This window comes from Rhinoderma darwinii, chromosome 4 (assembly GCF_050947455.1).
Source record: "Rhinoderma darwinii isolate aRhiDar2 chromosome 4, aRhiDar2.hap1, whole genome shotgun sequence".
NCBI lineage: Eukaryota > Metazoa > Chordata > Amphibia > Anura > Rhinodermatidae > Rhinoderma > Rhinoderma darwinii.
In genome coordinates this window covers 128,103,713-128,123,152 of record NC_134690.1, presented here as the reverse complement: position 1 = coordinate 128,123,152, position 19,440 = coordinate 128,103,713, and the positions used below count along the sequence as shown (strand labels likewise).

Here is a 19,440-nt window from a genome sequence, read left to right as displayed (position 1 = left end):
AATGTGAGGAGACATAAGAGTTAAAACAAAATGACACTAAGGTCAACAACCGGGGTGAGATGAGAGGTAGGCAGAGTAAACAAGTCGTCAAGGGTGCCATTGAAGGAGGGGCAGCGCAATAAGAAGCAAAAAAAAAAAAAAAAAAAGGAAGAGAAATGTTCTGCCTTTACATTTTTGTGAGGTTTTTTTTTTCTTACTGATCAGTGTTTGGGAGAGGCGCAACAAGGGGACAATGTGCATTCTAAAATCACCACCTCAACAGACACACTAGCCGGCATCTCATAAACACAGGTTATGTCTTAGATTGTCTTCAATATCTATATATTAATATTACATTAGATGAAAAAAGGGAAACTGAAATACTGTAACTTTTTCAATGTAATGAAACGCCTCCAGCTGCCAATGTCAGATGCATTCGATGAACCTCTGGATTTCATATGATGTTTCTTACAATATCTTTTGAGGTAATCTGTCCTGCAAACACCTGGAATAAGTGTGGTACACAACCGCTCTATATAACAAGTCCGTACAGGAAAAATATAGAAAATAAAAATCCGAAAAGCCTGAACATTAGTTATTTTAATATTTGGCAGTTGGAAGGGAAAACACACAAGAGCTTAGTGCACATTAATCCAAGTTCAGAGAGAATATGTATGAGCGCACGTTTTAGATAGTTAAAAATTAAATTGGACACATTTTAAATCCTCTTCTATGAAACGCACCAGCGGGACGCTTTGAAGAAAGTCTATTCTGTCAGCATTTCTGCCCCTTCCCCACCGGTGGCATCGTGAGAAATGTGCAGATCTTCTAACATCTCTGCCAGGCTGATTCTGGGAGCTCCCTCCTCATCAGTGTCACTCTCTACTGGAATGTTAGCATCTGAAAGAAGAGAAGCCAGCATGAGGTCTAAATTGGCGCAGACCAAAAAGTGCCAGGGAAAGCACATAATGCAGATTGTTAAGTACATTCTTCTCAAACAGAAGTGCAAGTATATCAAATAAGTTCAAGCAATTCAGAATCAATGCATTTTAATGATCTGGGTTGTGCCGTGATCTATACCGGGTGTATAATAGTCCAGACAGGTAACTATCATGAGCGCTTGTTTTACCTACTAAGCATATTGTGGAGATGCATCCCACATTGTTTTCCCATCGTGTACATATGAGGTCTTGGTGAATTGCAAGGCACAGACCCTAATTCTCTGATGGGGATTGTTGAGGGCTGTTTACACATACAGCAACTACTTAGTTCATAGCAAGTCTGACTGGTGGCAGGTTCTCTATAAAAAGCCAATAAACAAAGAAAGTCCAAAAAAAATGTCTGCCCTCATGATCACTACTTTATTGCTCAAATGTTCAGCTCGAAGACCCAGCAGAAACGGAACATACATTTGTGTTCATGATCGAGGCAGCTTGTATGGTACTTTTAAAACCAGGCTTTGGTGACCCCTTATAACCCCCCTTTAACATCCGCTATATATACGGCGGAGGTTGGGTGGGGGAGTATGAAGCAGGCTCACAGGCTGGAGTCCCCTCAATAGAACGAGCTTATCGGCTACATATTACAGATGACACTTCATTTAACCCCTTAGATGTCTAGTTCAATACCGACCGCAACATCTAAGCCGTTATAAACAGAGGGGGCAGCCTCCTCCTACATAACATTGCCCCCCCCCCCACAATGCAATCTCAGATTCTCAATGGTTGTCATGGCAGCCTGGGGCCTAAAAAAGGCCCCCAGGCCTGCCATCTGTGTGTTCCTATTAGGGCAGGGCTTAATGTGAGCCTGTAGAATCACGATATACTGCAATACATTAGTATTGCAGCACACCAGGAGTACAAAATAGCGGTGTTTAGTCACCTAGTGCAAAAGGCGACATTTCACCTTCTCAATGAAGGCATTATCAAGATCATTGAGAAGGTGAAACGTGGCCTTTTGCACTGGGTAGTGTACTCATGCTGGTGTGCTGCCGCTCTTTCTTCTGGACACGTTCCAGGGAACTTTACACGACTGTCTGGTGGGATCCATGGTCCAGATAGTTGAGGTTCAGCACCCATTATCTTTCTTGCTGTGCAGCTCCTACCTTGCTCTATTTGGACTTAGTATTGCAGTATTTTGTGCAAGCGATCTAACGATCGCTGGTTCAAGTCCCCTAGGGGGACTAATAAAAAAATTATTTTAGTAAGTTAAAAAAATATATATATATTTCATATTTTGCATCTCGTAGGAACGCATAGTGAAAGATTTCTGGTCCACAAAGCAGACACTGTATGAATGGGAAGGTCACGTGACATAATTAAGCCTCTGGCAGGGCTTAATAGATACCGGTCAGAATCACAATATACTGCAATACATTGGCATTGCAGTATATTGTGCAAGCGATCTAACGATTTCTGGTTGAAGTCCCCTGGGGGGACTAATAAAAAAAGTAAAAAATGAGTTAATTAAAAAAAAAAAATTATGTACAAAAAAATTAAAAGATTAAAAGTAAAAAAAAAAAACCTTTTCCCATTTTCCCCCTAGAGCATAGAAAAAATAAATAAACATAATTGGTATCGCCGTGTCCATAAAAGTCGGAACTATTACAATATATCATTATTTAACCCGCACGGTGAACGCCGTAAAAAAAATAAAATTGTAAACGCCAGAATCTCTATTTTTTGGTCACCTAATCTCCCACAAAAAATGAAACAAAAAGTGATCAAACCGTCGCATGTACATCAAAATGGTATTATTAAAAACGACAGCTTATCCCGCAAAAAATAAGCCCTCATACCACTTAATCGACGGAAAAATAAAAAAATTATGGCTCTCGGAATTTGGCGACAAAATAAATTCTTTTTTACACTTCGGTTTTTACTTGTAAAAGTAGTAAAATATAGAAAAAACTATATATATTTGGTATCGCCGTAATCGTATTGATCAACAGAATAAAATTAACATGTTTTAATTGCACAGTGATTTCCGTAAAAACGACGCGCAAAAACACAATGGAGGAATCGCTGTTTTTTTCCATTTTCTACCCCACAAATATTTTTTTCCCCGTTTCCTAGTACATTATACGGCAAAATAAATGGTGCTACAAAAAACTACAACTCGTCCCTCAAAAATCAAGCCCTCATAGTACTATATCGACGGAAAAATAAAGACGTTATGGCTTTTGGAAGGTGGGAAGGAAAAAAAACAAAAATGAAAATCTGAAAAAGGGCTGCGGCGGGAAGGGGTTAATAAGCCTCTGTCGGGGGTTCCATCAGACATTCTGGTATTTATGTTAATGCTGCAGACGCTGTAAAAAATGCCTGAATCTCTATGGACCTCATTAAATTCAATGGGATCGATCAGTGCCACTTTGGGTGCGTTGGGAAATGTCAGAGCAGTCACTAATACGTCACTTAGGAGCGATGTATATATTTTTTTAATTTTTTATTAAAAAAGGCCTAATATAAATCCAGGCAGTGGGGTATTTCTAGACGTCCAGTTGTTCTATAAGTTGTCTATTTACAAGTTGTTACATATGAAGCATCAAACCCGTATGTGTCCATGGCCATTGGTGAACTGTTCCACAAACCGCAAACGGATTTCAGCCTTCTCAAAGACTTTCGAGTTTGCAAAGCATCAACAAATGTGTCAGGTACACCGCTCTCAGATGCCACAGTAACATTTTGCCGTAAAGTTCAAAATCTAGGTAAAAGAATTCTGGGGTTCACCCATGGTAAAAAGGTTGTAAATCACTAAGACATTATTATTTACACAACAATTGTAACAAGGTGCCATTATTGAAAAGAATGCAGTCCTGGTACTATAGACATCCTTACTTTTGTAAATGTTAACATTTTTCCGCAAAACTTCATCTTCCTCTAGATCTTCAAGGAAATCTTGATATTGTCTGGTTAAAAAAAAAATATTACATAAGATAAAATGAGACTTAAAATGGATATCTAAATATTACATTATAAAATTCTTACACTTAATCTTAAGCTACATTTTGGGCACAGGATGCCCATGCTGAAACGGGAAGGGGCCTATTTTTACTGCACTACGTGGCTAAAAGTAAAGTCTGTTCCTCCTTTGGATATGCTATAATTCACATTTAACCACGTAATTACTGAAACATACTTGCATGAGTGAGACATATATACTAAATATTGAAATGTGGGTTCAATAATATGGTCTCATTTTAATTTTTGGGCAGCCGGGGTGACAAAATATGCTGCGTTTAGACTACACGTACTAAGATATCTTAGCATTTCTGCTCTAAGATTTGAAAGACTCACAATTTGAAAAAAAAAATAATTAAGCCTTAAGTGCCATTCATCTGCCAAATGTACACAAGAGAGACTCATTGACCTAAAAAAGACGCAGCCTGAATGGAGGGCTATTCGCCACACAGACCTTTCATCATCGGAGTCCATGCCTTCCTTTTCTCTATCCAGCTCTTTCAGCTTCCAGTTTCTCCGCCGCTGACGTTTGGTGCGGTCATAACTCTTCTTGATTAAAACCTAAATGAAAGATCAGAACAAAAATGTGTCAAAGGCAATCGAAAAACCATGCTAAACACAAAGCTACTGTGATATTTTTAGAGAATCAAAAGTACCTAATGGACATATTTTAAAATATAATTTTTTCATTTAACCCCTTAACGACAGGTCACGTACTGGTACACGGTACCTGTTAATGGGAAGTATGGAGCGGGCTCACGGGCTGAGCTCGCGCCATACACAGCGAGTGACGGCTGTGTTATACAACCGACACATCACTGCAATGGTCGGGATCAAAGATCACTTTGATTCTGTCCGTTTAACACCTTAAATGCCGCCGTCTATATTGACCGCAGAATTTACATCGTTAGAATCAGGGGGGCGTCCTCTCTGGCAGAGCTTCAAAGAAGACGGTCAGAATCACGATATACTGCAATACATCAGTATTGCAGTAAATCAAGCAAGCGATCCAATGATAGCTGCTTCAAGTCCCCTAGAGGGACTAATAAAAATAAAAAAAAGTAAAAAAAAAACAAAAAACTTTTGATTTTTAGAATGTTATAAAAAAAAACAAACATTAAAAGTTAAAAAAAATAAAATAAAATGATAACATTGCTTTAAGGAAAAAATATTAAGTAAATATAAAAAATTAACATAACTGGTATCGGCGCGTCCGTAAAAGTTTGAACTATCACAATATAGCATTGCTTAACCCTCTCATCGAATGACGTAAAAAAAAAAAAATATGTAAAACATGCAAATTGCTGTTTTTTTTGGTCACCTTCGCTCTTCATTAAAAAAAAAGGAATAAAATGTGGTTAAAAACTCGAATGTACCCCAAAATGGTAGCGGTGAGAATTTCAGCTTGCTCCGAAAAATTTAAGCCCTCACACCTCTAAATCGATGGAAAAATAAAAAAAGTTCTGGCTCTCACAATATGGCGACAAAAAATTTTTTTTTTTTAGCAAATAGTTTTATTTAAGTGGTAAAACATAAAAATATTAATAGAAAGAGGCAACCCAACCCAAAATCTTAGTAGAATTCTTAGAACGTATCAGGATAGTTAATTTTCCCAGCATGAAACCACTACGCAGTGCCTGGTATAAAGACGACACTTCATTGTAGCAGACACGGTTTCACAAGTCTTAACCATTTTTAATAGTCTTGGGTATATTAAACTCAAACATTGTGCAAATCCTGCAATTTACAAAAAAAAATAATTTACTGTGGTCACCTATCTGCATCATTTTAACATCCATTTAAAAAAAAATTATAATAATACTTATCCCCCAATACGTGAAGGAGGAAAACCAAAGGCATTGTGAGATATGTGTTTTACCAAAATGCCTTCCTTCTGCGGTATCTAGGTGGGTAGTGTTACAAAGTCCTATAGTGCTTGCTGGTCCGTTAGGAACTTGCACCATGGAGGAGACAGCAGCTGATCTCTTACTACTTCTACACATAGCCAGAACACTTAGTGTGCAGATCACGCTGGAAGCACAAGGGGTTATCCGGGAAGTGATAATAAAATAAATAAACCAAAATACTTACCTATCCCTGGCACCAGCGATCCCGCTGAAGGCAATAATAGGGTTTTAGCGGTCATGTATTGTATTTCTGGCATAATGGCAGAAATATGACTCGTCACCACTGAGCCCTCTGATTGGTTGTATAAAAAAAAAAAACACGAGTGCCGCCGGAGGCCAAGAGCTGGATCGCCTAAATGATTAGTATTGCTTTTTTGGTTTATTTATTTCATTTGCAATCCCTACTAAAAAAAAATGTCCACTTCCCGGATAACCCCTTTAACCATTACCATAGCTGAACTACATTTCTGATGACACAGGTTCTGCTTACAGGGAGCCCAGGGCCGTGTACAGCAAATGATACTGTTCTTAGCTTGTAGGAGTTATATACAGCATAACACTCTGGAGATCCACACAAGTGGGAACTTTACTTTTCAAATTGTCACTCCAAATTATATAGAAAAATTATTACAGTGCAGGATTTTCCAAAAGAATATTTTTTCTACATTACTCATTAAGTGGATTCTGCTTCTACATAGCAGCACAATCCGGCCGCTCATAACAGTGCAAGAGGAGACAGAGGGTCCTGCTGCAGAACACACAACGCTGACTGGAGACGGGAGCCTAGGAGATGGAAGCAGAGCATCAGCTCTGAGCAGCCCACAGCATGGACCAGGGGTTAGTCTGTGCTGCTATTCAGAAGCAGAATATACTAAACAAGATACATAGCAAAAGTCTTATTTTACAAAGTCCTGCACTAGAATTGTTTTTCTATATAATTGTAAGTACACTTTAATGGTGTAGTTCAAAAAACGTCTGTTTTCTGCAGTAAGCTAAAATATGCAGTATTCCTACTTAAAAAGAGTTATTCCAACTGCAAACACTATAAAATGTCTTATAGGTGGAGATTCTGAATGAACAGGGGTCCCACCTGACCCTCATTCAGCAAATAAAAGGCATACATGAGAAATCTCCCGACAGGTCGGGGTCCAAGAAATGGGGCCCCCACCTATCAGATATTTAGTAGACGCGGCTCTCTCCATTCATATGGGACTTACGGAAACAGCGGAGCAGCACTCTCAGCTGTTTCTGTAACTCCAATCAAAAATAATTGAGAAAGCCGCACGTAGGCAAATCGGGGGTCATTTGACTGCCGTTCTCTATATAGCTGTGGTCCTTGGAAGAAGAATAGACTGAGTAATTTAGTCCAAGTTACATTTTCACAATGTAAACCACTCTCAAGCCTCTGTGCTTGATAGAGAAAGTTAACTAGAAAGCGACCAAACCCCCCTCCCCTCTCCATCTAATCTATACAGAACATCCCCTTATTTTAGAGACATTGGCAGTGACAAGGCAGTTCAAAATAAATCTACAACAGCCATAATCCTGCCAGAAGAAGAAATGTACAATTTATGCAGCAGCTGACCAGCTCACATATCCGCTTCTGTCCCTGGCCCAAGAGTGCCATCTAGGGGATATTATTGGACTTACCACATCAGGTATGCGATGAGGGTTCATCTTGTTAATAAATTCATCATTCAAATTACAGTTTGCCAAATCAAATCTGAAACAGGAACAAAACAGGTATAAGCAATGGCTGCTTTAAAAAAGCCAAGTAACTACAGATTCAATGTCTTATTTTATTTTCTTCAGCTCAGCAATACTCAGACGTACCGGAACTAAGCAGATCATTAGGGAGAAGCAGTGCTGGGATGCCTGGGAGGTGTGTGTGTAATTTAGCATTACACCCACACACTCTCCAATGGGAACAGTCTCCCAGCACTCCAAATAACAAACTGCTCAGGAACGGTAGTGACAGGCAGCACTACAGGGCACACAAACTGTTCTAAAATAAAGCACAGGATATGCCCTATGGAGCTTACTGTAGGTAAACAGTAATTTAATATAGCAGATCAGGGAACACTTTGTTTTTTTTATACATACAAGTTTGTAGCTCAGCAAGCAATTAGAATATTCTGGAGGCCTCTGCTATTTCTGGGTCAAAACCATTTTCAAGGAGGTTAATGCAGTATCCGCCAGATCCTTGCTCCAATAGATTGTCCCCTCCATATACCTCTACTTATCATATTCATGCATAACAAACAGGTCATTTGTGAATGAGTCAATGCTTTTCATTCAAAGCTTCCTCTTCCAATAATAATCTGAATTGCATTAGAATCTAGACCACCGTGTACGGGGTTAAAACCGACTTGAGAAATTGTGACCTATTAATATGTTGATGAGCAAAAGTGTAAAATGGGACTAAACTATGTAATTCCAGACATTGCTAGATGTAAGATTAAAGGGGTTGTCTTATCAAGACAACTGCTTGCCCATATGCACTATTAGGCTGTATGGACATTATAGAGGGAGGGACTATGTGCCAGAAAGGAGAGCCGCTCTAGCAGCCCCAGCGCATCCATACATTACATGGACTGACATTCATTTGATGTGTGGATAGCCATGCCTGGCTTTTCCCAGCAAGAACAGCTGATCGCCAAAGGGCAAAGAAGTCGGAACCACCACAATCAGCGGATCGCCAGGAACAGCTTCTTGTTTTAAAATGGGTTGTCTTCATGTGACAAGCAACATAACTTATTAAGCCAGTAATCTCCCACATGTAGCTCACAACCTGCAGCTGTGTGGTTCACAATAAAAGCACCAAGTTAATGACCGTCATGTTGCAACATGTTGTAGCTTCCTGTTCTAGAATATTCATAGAAAGAGTTTACCACGGATGACAAAGAAATAAGTGTTAAGACATAATACTAAATAATTTTCCTTACGATCATAAAATGATTAGAGAATAGTGGCCCGAGGCCATCTTGACCAGAGCAACCATTCAGATCCCAGCTTTCATTTTTCCTGTGTGCATTAGACCTTAGAAAAATAGGACTGCTTTCTTCCAGAAACCATACTAAACCAGTTTTGTGATATTGCAGCTCAACCCCATTCACTTCAATGGAGGTGTGGCCGTGTTTTAGGAAGAAAGCAGCCATGTTTTTCTAATCGTGTTTGGAATTACAGATGGCATAATTAATGAAACTACTACAAGTTGTTGCACTATTTAAAGATATTTTTTGTTAGTGTACGCTCTCTATTCAACGCATTCTGTTCCTAACATACCCTTTCACCAGGTCTCCTGGATTCAGCAGATGTCCCAGGTGAGTACGGCAGTGGTACTGCTGGTTTGTGTTCATCTCGGATGTTTTCTGAACCCAAACCTCACCAAGGGTGTGCTGTGAAAAGAAACAAAATTAGAGTAATCTTATCGAGGATGGAAAGTGTCCACTAAAAACACAAAACCAGGTCGTCGGCTTCCTTTTGAGTCATAAAGCTTGGAGGGAACAAGAGAGTAGCAGGTAAACCTAGAAACTCGCTCTAATGTTTATAGGAGATTTATCGGCTAAAAACACTAGGCAAAGACTTAAAAGGGTTTTCAATCTGGTAAAGTAAAGGCATGATCACTTTATGATCGGTGAGGATCCGATCTCTGGGACCCCCACAAATTTACGACTCAAACTACAGTCCCGGCTACCAACCATGCTGCAGTTTCCTGCTCGGCATGTGGCCGGAAGCCCCGCTTTGCAGGGGAGAACAGTGAAGGGGACAAGGCGCTAAATCTGTTGTGGCCCTTTCTCCGGATCGGTGGGCGTCCTAGGGGTCGGACCCCCATCGACCATAAAGTGATAACATATCCTAGTAAAACGCCATCACTTTATGAGATGGGAATAACTATTCCAAATAGTTTCTATGTGGATTGTACAGCACAACATTTTTGTCTTAGGAACTTCACGGTTTGCAGATATAAAACACCTTATGGACGAGCTACTTTTATATGGATAAATAGTCTAAGTTCACACTTGTTTCTACATTTTTTTCCATCGCAGGTCTCAAAACAAGACAAAAAAATTCATTGAAATCAACATGTTAAAAACAAAAATATCTCCACTGATATTTTCAGGTTCTAAAGCATTTTTCTCCCATTGACTGCAAACTATAAATCATGGTGTAGATCTAATACAGTTTCTTTGCATAGGAACAGTCTTGATTGCGCGTGTGAACTTAGCCGAAGAATATTTGGAAAGAACTAAATAACTTTCTCCATTTCCTTGCTCCATCCAATTTCACTTAGGCCTAAGGCCTCATTCAGACAGGTATATTGTCCCTGTCTAACTGTTCACATTAGATTACTATGGTGCTGCAAGTCCAAGGAATAGGGTTGTTAGATCTGGAATAGAGATAGCTAAACACGGGCACACTATGCCAGTCTGAATGAGTCCGTACTCACACCTCCATATTAAAAGTTACAATTACCTAATTTGTTTAAAATGTTTCTGTTGCTCACTTTTCAATGAGATTCACCAGAAGAGGTAGATTGGGGTAGAAGTAGAAATATTAGGACTTTATATTTATCCAGGCTAACACAAAACCATATTTTTGAGTTTAAAAATCATTGGGGGAGATTACGACTGGCCACGTCCCTCCGAATTAATCCTGCCCCCTTTTCCCTACACTTTGGAAAACTGACGAGAATGAATATGGCAGGCGCCAAAATTTGTGACATCTTTGTCACAAAACTGGTGCCCATTGCTTGGTAAATTCATTCCCCTTCATTTAAAAAAAAAAGCTTAGTCAATTACTGGTCTTATACGTTGCAAACTTATTCCAAGAAAAAAAAATTATTCTATTCACTTTTCATAAGGCAGATTCCCAGTTTTTAGACTGAGGTGAGTGGATATCAGAATGGTTTTCAGGAGATTTCTCACGACTTCACCATTTTACGTACTAACTTCTCTAGTGAAAAGTCAACTGGATATGCCAATGAAGAGGGAAATCTGTACCATACCTTGTTTGATCTTACTCCGGCGCCTGCACCTTGTTTCCGGTCTCTAACAAGGTCTACATCCATCACAATGAACTCCTCTAGCTGTTTAGGATGAAACAAGCTGAGAAAAGGAAGCCGCCAATATGTGTTCCCATCAACTTCTGCAACTGTGAGGGGGAAGAAAAAAAAATGTAAAAAAAAAAAAAAAAAAAAAAGGACGTCTTCACAATCTTATAAGAAACAGGCTTTAATGCACTCATTTTATATGTACGTTATGGATTCTATCAGAATGAACTCTAGTGGTGCCAGATGTCTAACTGGAATCTGAAAAATGTACTAGCAGGTGGAAATAGGGATTTTTTGAATGACCTCCATAATCATAGAAAGGTGTGAAATATAGTCCCCATGTGTTGTAAGAAGCGCATGTGCTGGGAAAGATAAATAACAGCAGCATTAAAGGGTTAATCCCACCTCGAGCTTTCATTTTAATAGGTATTTGAATGTGGACATAAAAATTAAATATTCATATGGTCCAACCAATCTCTTACCCAGGATATTGCTTATTTGGACTGCTTTTGTTTGCTCATTGTTCCGAGCCGGAGTAAAATGTGTGGGTGGTTTAGGTCCCGCACCGTTTGTTAGAACGGACACTGAGAAAGCCCTCATAACCGTTCCGCAGCTACGTCCTGAATAAGTCATCAGTGGACGGCTCCATGGCTACTGCACATGCCCTGTGAGCGGTCCCATTGGTTTATATTGTGCTACAGAGTAGTGGCCGGGCATAGAGTTACTGCACATGCCCTAGGATGCAATATCTTGGAATTCCAGCCATACTGATAGTAAAATGGATTACCTGGACTGCGTAAGCGCAGTCAATGCTGCTGGATAGCAGTGGGGTTGTAACCATAGAAAACCAGGAATATACAGAGTGGGAACAAAAAAAATGTTTTGTGTCGCCATATTCATAGCCATGAGTCATAATCTTTTTTATTTTCCCATCAATTTAGAGGTGTGAGGGCTTAAATTTTGCAGGGCGAGCTGTAATTTTCATCGATACCATTTTGGGGTACATGCAACGTTTTGATCACTTTTTATTTATTTATTTTTCTGCAGAGCTAGGGTGACCAAAAGACAGCAATTTGCATGTTTTATTTATTTTTACGTCGTTCACCGAGCAGGTTAATTAACGCTATATTGTGATAGTTCAGACTTTTACGGACGAGCCGATACCAGTTATGATAACTTTTATTTTATTTTTTAACATTGCTCAAGGGAAAAAATTGAAAAAAGTTATTTTTTTTTAACTTTTAATATATATATTTTTGGAACATTATAAAAATCTTTATTTAACAGTTTACTTTTTTTTAGTCTCTTTAGGGGACTTGAAGCAGCGATCGTTAGATCGCTTGCATGATATCCTGCAATACTAATGTATTGCAGTATATCGTGATTCTAACAGTCACCTTTGAAGCCCTGCCAAGGAGAAGATGGCAGACCTGGGGGCCTTAATTAGGCGCCAAGTCTCCCATAACAACCACTGTAAATGGCCGATCGTGCCGCGGGGGGGGGGGGGGGGTGCGATAGTGTGTTTGAGGGGGCGCCCCCTTGATTCTAACAATTTAAATTCCGTGGTCACAGTTGACCGCGGCATTTAAGGTGTTAAACGGGCGGAATCAAAGTGAGGTCTCGGCTGCATTACACAACCGTCACCCGCTGTGTATGGTGCAAGCTCAGCCCGTGAGCCCGCTCCATACTTCCCCCTTAACGGTTGCCGTGTACGTGACATGTCGTTAAGGGGGTTAATCAGATACCAGCCTTAAAGTATCCCTTTGGCACTGTACACCATCCACTGCAGGTGCAGATAAAGCAGTATTAACTGCAACACAAGACAACCACCTATAAATACCAATCCTTCGGGTTGTCACTCACTTTATTAATATAGAAATCTAGGATGAAGAAGCGCTCAGCCAGGTCAAACCTAAGTGACATCAAACAGGAAAGGACACAGTTCAGACTTACTTTGCAGAGTACTAGGGTCGATGAGATGAATAGCACTTGTTACCCGAACGCACACACAGATCTGACTCATGTTCCCCAGGCTTTGAGCAAGCTTTGGAGATAGACACACGACATTGTCCTGTGTAAAGATAGAAGATTAAAAGAGGTCAACCCAACTGATAAAGTATATTATCTTACATAAAAATACAAAAAACCAAGATAAATATTCTCTATCTAATCCCCTCAACTCACGGAACAGTTGGTTATAGTGTCCAAATATCCACATCAATGTGAATTACATGCAAAACAACTTTAAAAAATAAATAAATAAAAATGAAGAGTAAAAATAAAATTATAAATGCCTTTAACAATCACGTTATTGTCAAAAACCCATCCCAGAATGAATAGTGCACGCAATAGGATGGGTTGCTTCAGGAAGCCCTGCAAGAGACCTGCATGAGACCACCTTTTTGTACAGGCTGACTGGCAGTAGCAGAGGAGAAAGAATTTTGGTGGCACAGAGGGAGGCTGAAGCATCAACAGCTTGTGAAACAGTCAAGGGAAGACATCTCTCCCCGGCTGTTTTACAATCCGCTGCCGATTTCTCTCCCCGGCTGTTTTACAATCCGCTGCCGATTTCTCTCCCCGGCTGTTTTACAATCCGCTGCCGATTTCTCTCCCCGGCTGTTTTACAATCCGCTGCCGATTTCTATTAGGGCTTATTTAGACGAAAGTGATATACATCCATGCAACGCGCGTGATTTTCACGCGCGTCGCACGGACCTGTGTTAGTCTATGGGGCCGTGCAGACAGTCCGTGATTTTTGCGCAGCGTGTGTCCGCTGCGTAAAACTCACGACATATCCTATATTTCTGCGTTTTTCGCGCATCACGCACCCATGGAAGTCACCCATTTTTTGTTTACAAACAGTGTCATAATGATGGCAGCTGCGCGAAAAGTACGCAGCCACACATTATACGCAGCTGACACACGGAGCTGTTAAGTGCCTTTTGCGCACGCAAAACGCAGCGTTTTTTGCATGCTCAAAACGCACACGCTCGTGTAAATCCGGCCTTACCCGGCTGTTTTACAATCCGCTGCCGATTTCTCTACCCGACTGTTTTACAATCCGCTGCTGATGCTGCAGAACTGAGGTGAGATAGTATAAGGGTATGTTCACACGCACAAGTAAAAACGGCTGAAAATTACGGAGCTGTTTTCAAGGGAAAACAGCCTTTGATTTTAAGGCGTTTTTGAAGCTGAAAATCGAGCTTCTTTTCAATTTGAAGCTTCTTTTGAGGCGTTTTTCATAGTGCAATGAAAAATCCGCTCCAAAAACAGCTTAAGGTTAGGAACACACACACAACGCATTCAGTGCAGATATACTGCGTTAAGCTGCGCAGCGTGCCGGCCCTGAACACTGCAGGGAATGCCGTCTGGAAAATGGCTCCACATTGTGATGAGTTTTTCCAACGTAATATCCGCTGCAAAGGGGCCCCGGAAAAATAAAAAGAAACCCCATTCATACTTACCCTCTTCCCGGCGCATAGTCTGGCCTCCTGGGAGGACGTTGCAGGCCAATGTGACGCTGCAGCCTGTGATTGGAAGAGTTGCGTATCCGCAGAATTAATAGACGTGCTGCGGTTGAAGTAACCGCATCGCAGGTTAATTCATGTGCGTTTTTGGGGGAATATTTACCGCAGTGTGGGGACGAGTTTTGTTGAAATCTCACCCACACTGCTGCCACTGTAATACGCTGCAGATTTTCCGCAATCTATCCGTTGCGGAAAATCTGCAGTGTTTACGCGGTGTGTGTTCGTACAGTAAGAAGAGACATGCTACTTTTTAGGAGGCTTCTTTTTACTAGGTGTTTTTTTAATTCAGCAGCATAAAAATAAGCCTCATGTCAACAGTAGTATGTATTTAATTGAAATCAACGGGAAACTATGTGCAGGCTTATTTCAAGTGTATTTTGGAGCGTAAAACTAGGCTTTTCTGCTCCAAAAACAGCCTGAAAATTAGCCGTGTGGACATACCCTAACACTTACTAGAAGCAGTAGCAGCATCTGTATGTCTCTCTGCAGCAGCTCCCTCCTGCCCCCCTCCCCTCACCATAGACATCTATGAACTGCAGCTGTAACACGATATCTCAAGTAATGCTAATAATCCATCTTCGCTGCGTCACAGAATACGGATTTTACCAGTGAATTGAGGGTAAGTAATCAGTGCAGAAGGCATGGTGAGGAGGAGGAGGAGGAGTGAAGAAAGGCATTTTCTGTAATAAGATATATTTACAAGGTTTCTTATTTAGGCTTGTACTTTAGATTTCAGAAAATAAAAATTAGTGGACTGGTACCATTTCAATATATGCAGCAGGGCTGTAGCCTTAAGAAAATAATTAAAAAAAATCACTAGAGCATGTAAAAATTTAGGGAGCAAAAATATATCATGTGGTCGCCCTATTCAGTCGTTAACTAAAGCCCTGTTGATACATTATAAAGAGCAACATGACAAAGAAATGGTTCTTCAAAACTGACCTTACATATTGGGACAATTTCCACAGAAAAGGTGCTCTTGTAATTGTAGGTGTTTGAATGGATATCATGAGAAATGAGCCGCTGGGAAGCCTTCGATCTACAAGTAAAGACATTCTTTTTCAGTTTACTTGTGGTGACCAACACAGAACTTAAATGTTATTGTTACATAATAAATCTGATGCCAACATTTACTGGCCTTACTAAAGTGGATCTGTCAGCTGAATGTTACCCTATGTAAGGGCAGCATACTACAGCTGCAGGTCCGTGCTCAGAGTAGCTAAATCGGTTTTGATTGACAGGCTGCTGTGTTTAATAGCTAGGAGTCCTACTACCAATCATGATTACAGAGTCCGGTATATTCTTTCAGTGCTCCTATTAGCCAAATGAAACAAAAGATTTTTGTGCCGTCTTAGCTACTAGGAGCACGGACATAATATGCTGATTTTACATAGGGGAGAAAATTAAGCTGACAGATTCACTTTAAGACGAATTAAGCTACAAGATCACATCAAATGCAATTACTACTCAGACCGCTAAATTCCACTCAGTTTGGATAGTCACCCCTCCTAAGGCTAGATTCAAGCATGTACTTATCTTTGCAGCAAGTCAGCCATCTACACTTTCCGTCTGTTGTTCTCTAGTAATGTTTCTGTACGAACAGTTCACAGACCATAGGAGTCACTGAACGGAGATCTGACGGACTATTCATGTACAGACTTGTGTTACTTCTTTCAAATGTTACGGTTATTTGACAATTTGCTTCAAAGCAGATCTGTCACTTCTTTATGCTGCCCTTTCTCAGGGGGCATGAATATATGCATATACTTGGACTCATTGTCTCCAGAGAAGGCCATGAGCCTCAAGTATAAAATCAAAAGAGAGTCCTAAAGTACTGAAAATTACTAAATACAGTGAAGGAAATAAGTATTTGATCCCTTGCTGATTTTGTAAGTTTGCCCACTGTCAAAGACATGAACAGTGTAGAATTTTTAGGCTAGGTTAATTTTACCAGTGAGAGATAGATTATATATAAAAAAACAAAACAGAAAATCACAGTCAAAATTATATATATTTATTTGCATTGTGCACAGAGAAATAAGTATTTGATCCCCTACCAACCATTAAGAGTTCAGCCTCCTCCAGACCAGTTACACGCTCTAGATCAACTTGGTGCCTGCATTAAAGACAGCTGTTTTTATCGGTTCTGCTCCTCCAGACCAGTTACACGCTCTAGATCAACTTGGTGCCTGCATTAAAGACAGCTGTCTTACATGGTCACCTGTATAAAAGACTCCTGTCCACAGACTCAATGAATCAGTCTGACTCTAACCTCTACAACATGGGCAAGACCAAAGAGCTTTCTAAGGATGTCAGGGACAAGATCATAGACCTGCACAAGGCTGGAATGGGCTACAAAACCATAAGTAAGACGCTGGGTGAGGAGGAGACAACTGTTGGTGCAATAATAAGAAAATGGAAGACATACAAAATGACTGTCAATCGACATCGATCTGGGTCTCCATGCAAAATCTCACCTCGTGGGGTATCCTTGATCCTGAGGAAGGGGGGAGCTCAGCCGAAAACTACACGGGGGAACTTGTTAATGATCTCAAGGCAGCTGGGACCACAGTCACCAAGAAAACCATTGGTAACACATTACGCCATAATGGATTAAAATCCTGCAGTGCCCGCAAGGTCCCCCTGCTCAAGAAGGCACATGTACAGGCCCGTCTGAAGTTTGCAAATGAACATCTGGATGATTCTGAGAGTGATTGGGAGAAGGTGCTGTGGTCAGATGAGACTAAAATTGAGCTCTTTGGCATTAACTCAACGTGTTTGGAGGAAGAGAAATGCTGCCTATAACCCAAAGAACACCGTCCCGCTGTCAAGCATGGAGGTGGAAACATTATGTTTTGGGGGTGTTTCTCTGCTAAGGGCACAGGACTACTTCACCGCATCAATGGGATAATGGATGGAGCCATGTACCGTCAAATCCTGAGTGACAACCTCCTTCCCTCCACCAGGACATTAAAAATGGCTCGTGGCTGGGTCTTCCAGCACGACAATGAACTGAAACATACAGCCAAGGCAACAAAGGAGTGGCTCAAAAAGAAGCACATTAAGGTCATGGAGTGGCCTAGCCAGTCTCCAGACCTTAATCCCATCGAAAACTTATGGAGGGATCTGAAGATCCGAGTTGCCAAGCGACAGCCTCGAAATCTTAATGATTTACAGATGATCTGCAAAGAGGAGTGGGCCAAAATTCCATCTAACAGGTGTGCAAACCTCATCATCAACTACAAAAAACGTCTGACTGCTGTGCTTGCCAACAACGGTTTTGCCACCATGTATTAAGTCTTGTTTGCCAAAGGGATCAAATACTTATTTCTCTGTGCACAATGCAAATAAATATATATAATTTTGACTATGTGATTTTCAGTTTTTTTTTAAATATAATCTATCTCTCACTGGTAAAATTAACCTAGCCTAAAAATTCTAGACTGTTCAGGTCTTTGACAGTGGGCAAACTTACAAAATCAGCAAGGGATCAAATACTTATTTCCTTCACTGTAAGTGATAGCATACCGAAATCAGCGTGTCGGTTACTTCTATATGTTGCCCATAAACAGGACAGCATAAAGTGAAAGATAGGCTTTAAAATATTCTCGCTGGAGAAAGGAAAACTTTTACATGAGGCTTTATCCAAACTATTCTGAGCATGTGTAAACCCCTTAATTCTTCACACATGGGCCCTGTTGTGAGTTTTCAAAATAAATCAGGTAGCATGATGTAAGACAAACACAACTTAAAAGGGATCACTTTAATTTATACCGGTTCTCCAAATGATGGAGCTTTGATGTCTAAATGTACACCATACAGAGCATGTAGATATATAACAGACGCGGCAAAATGGCTTAACTTATAACAATGTGCTTTAATTTACCACTACATCATGATCAAAAAGCACAGAGAAAGTATCTGGTTTTCCATATAAAAAATAAAAGAAGTTCTACGTTATATGGGGTATATTGCGTTTTTTGTTTTTTTTAACTATTATTATTTAGCATGTATATGTGGATAACAACCTAGTAAAGTTTGCGTGAGCCAACCCGTGTTTTAAGAAGCTATAAATAGAGAATTTAATTTACTTCACTGTAGGGCTGGGCGATTACTCTAATTAATTTGCCCTCAAGGCCTCTGACAATTCTGTTTAACAGAATCGTTAAAATCGATACTTTAGTGGGGCTGTGCTGCAGTAGGAAGCCATGCCCCGCCGCCTCGTCACTGCTTGGTCTGTCCCGTCTGACAAGCTGCGTCCCGTTCTGTCTCTGCGTCCTTACGGAACTGCTGTTCTGAACAAAATGATACAGTACGGAACAGCAGTTCTGTGTGGAAGCAGAGACTCCTAGTATATGGCAAACACAGATATAGACCCTTGGTAGCTGGCGGGCACAATATAATAACTAACAAATAAATGCCAGCAGGCAAGGACACCCTATTTCCCAACCTCCAATTAAATTTTAATCTTTATTAAGCTATTTAAAGTGGACAAACTACACATATATGATTAAAATTACCAATGCTTGGAACTAGCTAGAAAACATGGACGATTACTGCAATGTGCACGTGTGTAGGACGCCTATTAGACTAGATGTCCGGACCGAGTACAGGAACTGCTGATTGTAGCAGTAACTTCATAGGTTATCTACCAGTGTACCCAGTTAATCAAGCATGTATTAAAATCAAAGAAGCCCCTTTCCTCAGATAACCAAAAGTATACCTGATGTAACGAATAACACCACGTAGGCAAAAAATAAAATATGTAAATCTTTATTACCCCATACAGGTACCCCATAACGAGTCCTGGTCTCCAGGTACGAACTTCCGGCCTTGACGCGGATGGTCTGACGCGTGGAGATGGGCGTGACCTGTCATGCGCCGCTACACATCACCTCATTTGGAGGTGTACTTAAGAGGGGAATCATCAGGCATACCTCACCTCCTGACGAAAGAAGCGAAACACGCGTCGAGGTGGTCTTTGGATCGGAGTGTGTTCCTTATCATGTCCACTT

The 19,440-nt window shown here is 40.5% G+C and overlaps 1 protein-coding gene across 1 annotated transcript in view; it reads right to left on the bottom strand.

Moving 5' to 3' along the window:
• Positions 1 to 562: 562 nt before the first annotated feature.
• Positions 563 to 19,440, bottom strand: part of NMD3 (NMD3 ribosome export adaptor) — a 49,388-nt gene continuing 30,510 nt past the window's right edge. Inside the window, exons 9-16 of the mRNA XM_075861568.1 lie at positions 15,368 to 15,464; positions 12,852 to 12,969; positions 10,854 to 10,999; positions 9,131 to 9,243; positions 7,496 to 7,568; positions 4,393 to 4,499; positions 3,816 to 3,886; positions 563 to 879 (exon numbers count right to left, since the gene is read on the bottom strand). Coding sequence (XP_075717683.1) covers positions 746 to 879; positions 3,816 to 3,886; positions 4,393 to 4,499; positions 7,496 to 7,568; positions 9,131 to 9,243; positions 10,854 to 10,999; positions 12,852 to 12,969; positions 15,368 to 15,464 — 859 coding nt within the window. The 3' untranslated portion in view covers positions 563 to 745. The remainder of the gene's footprint in view (positions 880 to 3,815; positions 3,887 to 4,392; positions 4,500 to 7,495; positions 7,569 to 9,130; positions 9,244 to 10,853; positions 11,000 to 12,851; positions 12,970 to 15,367; positions 15,465 to 19,440) is intronic.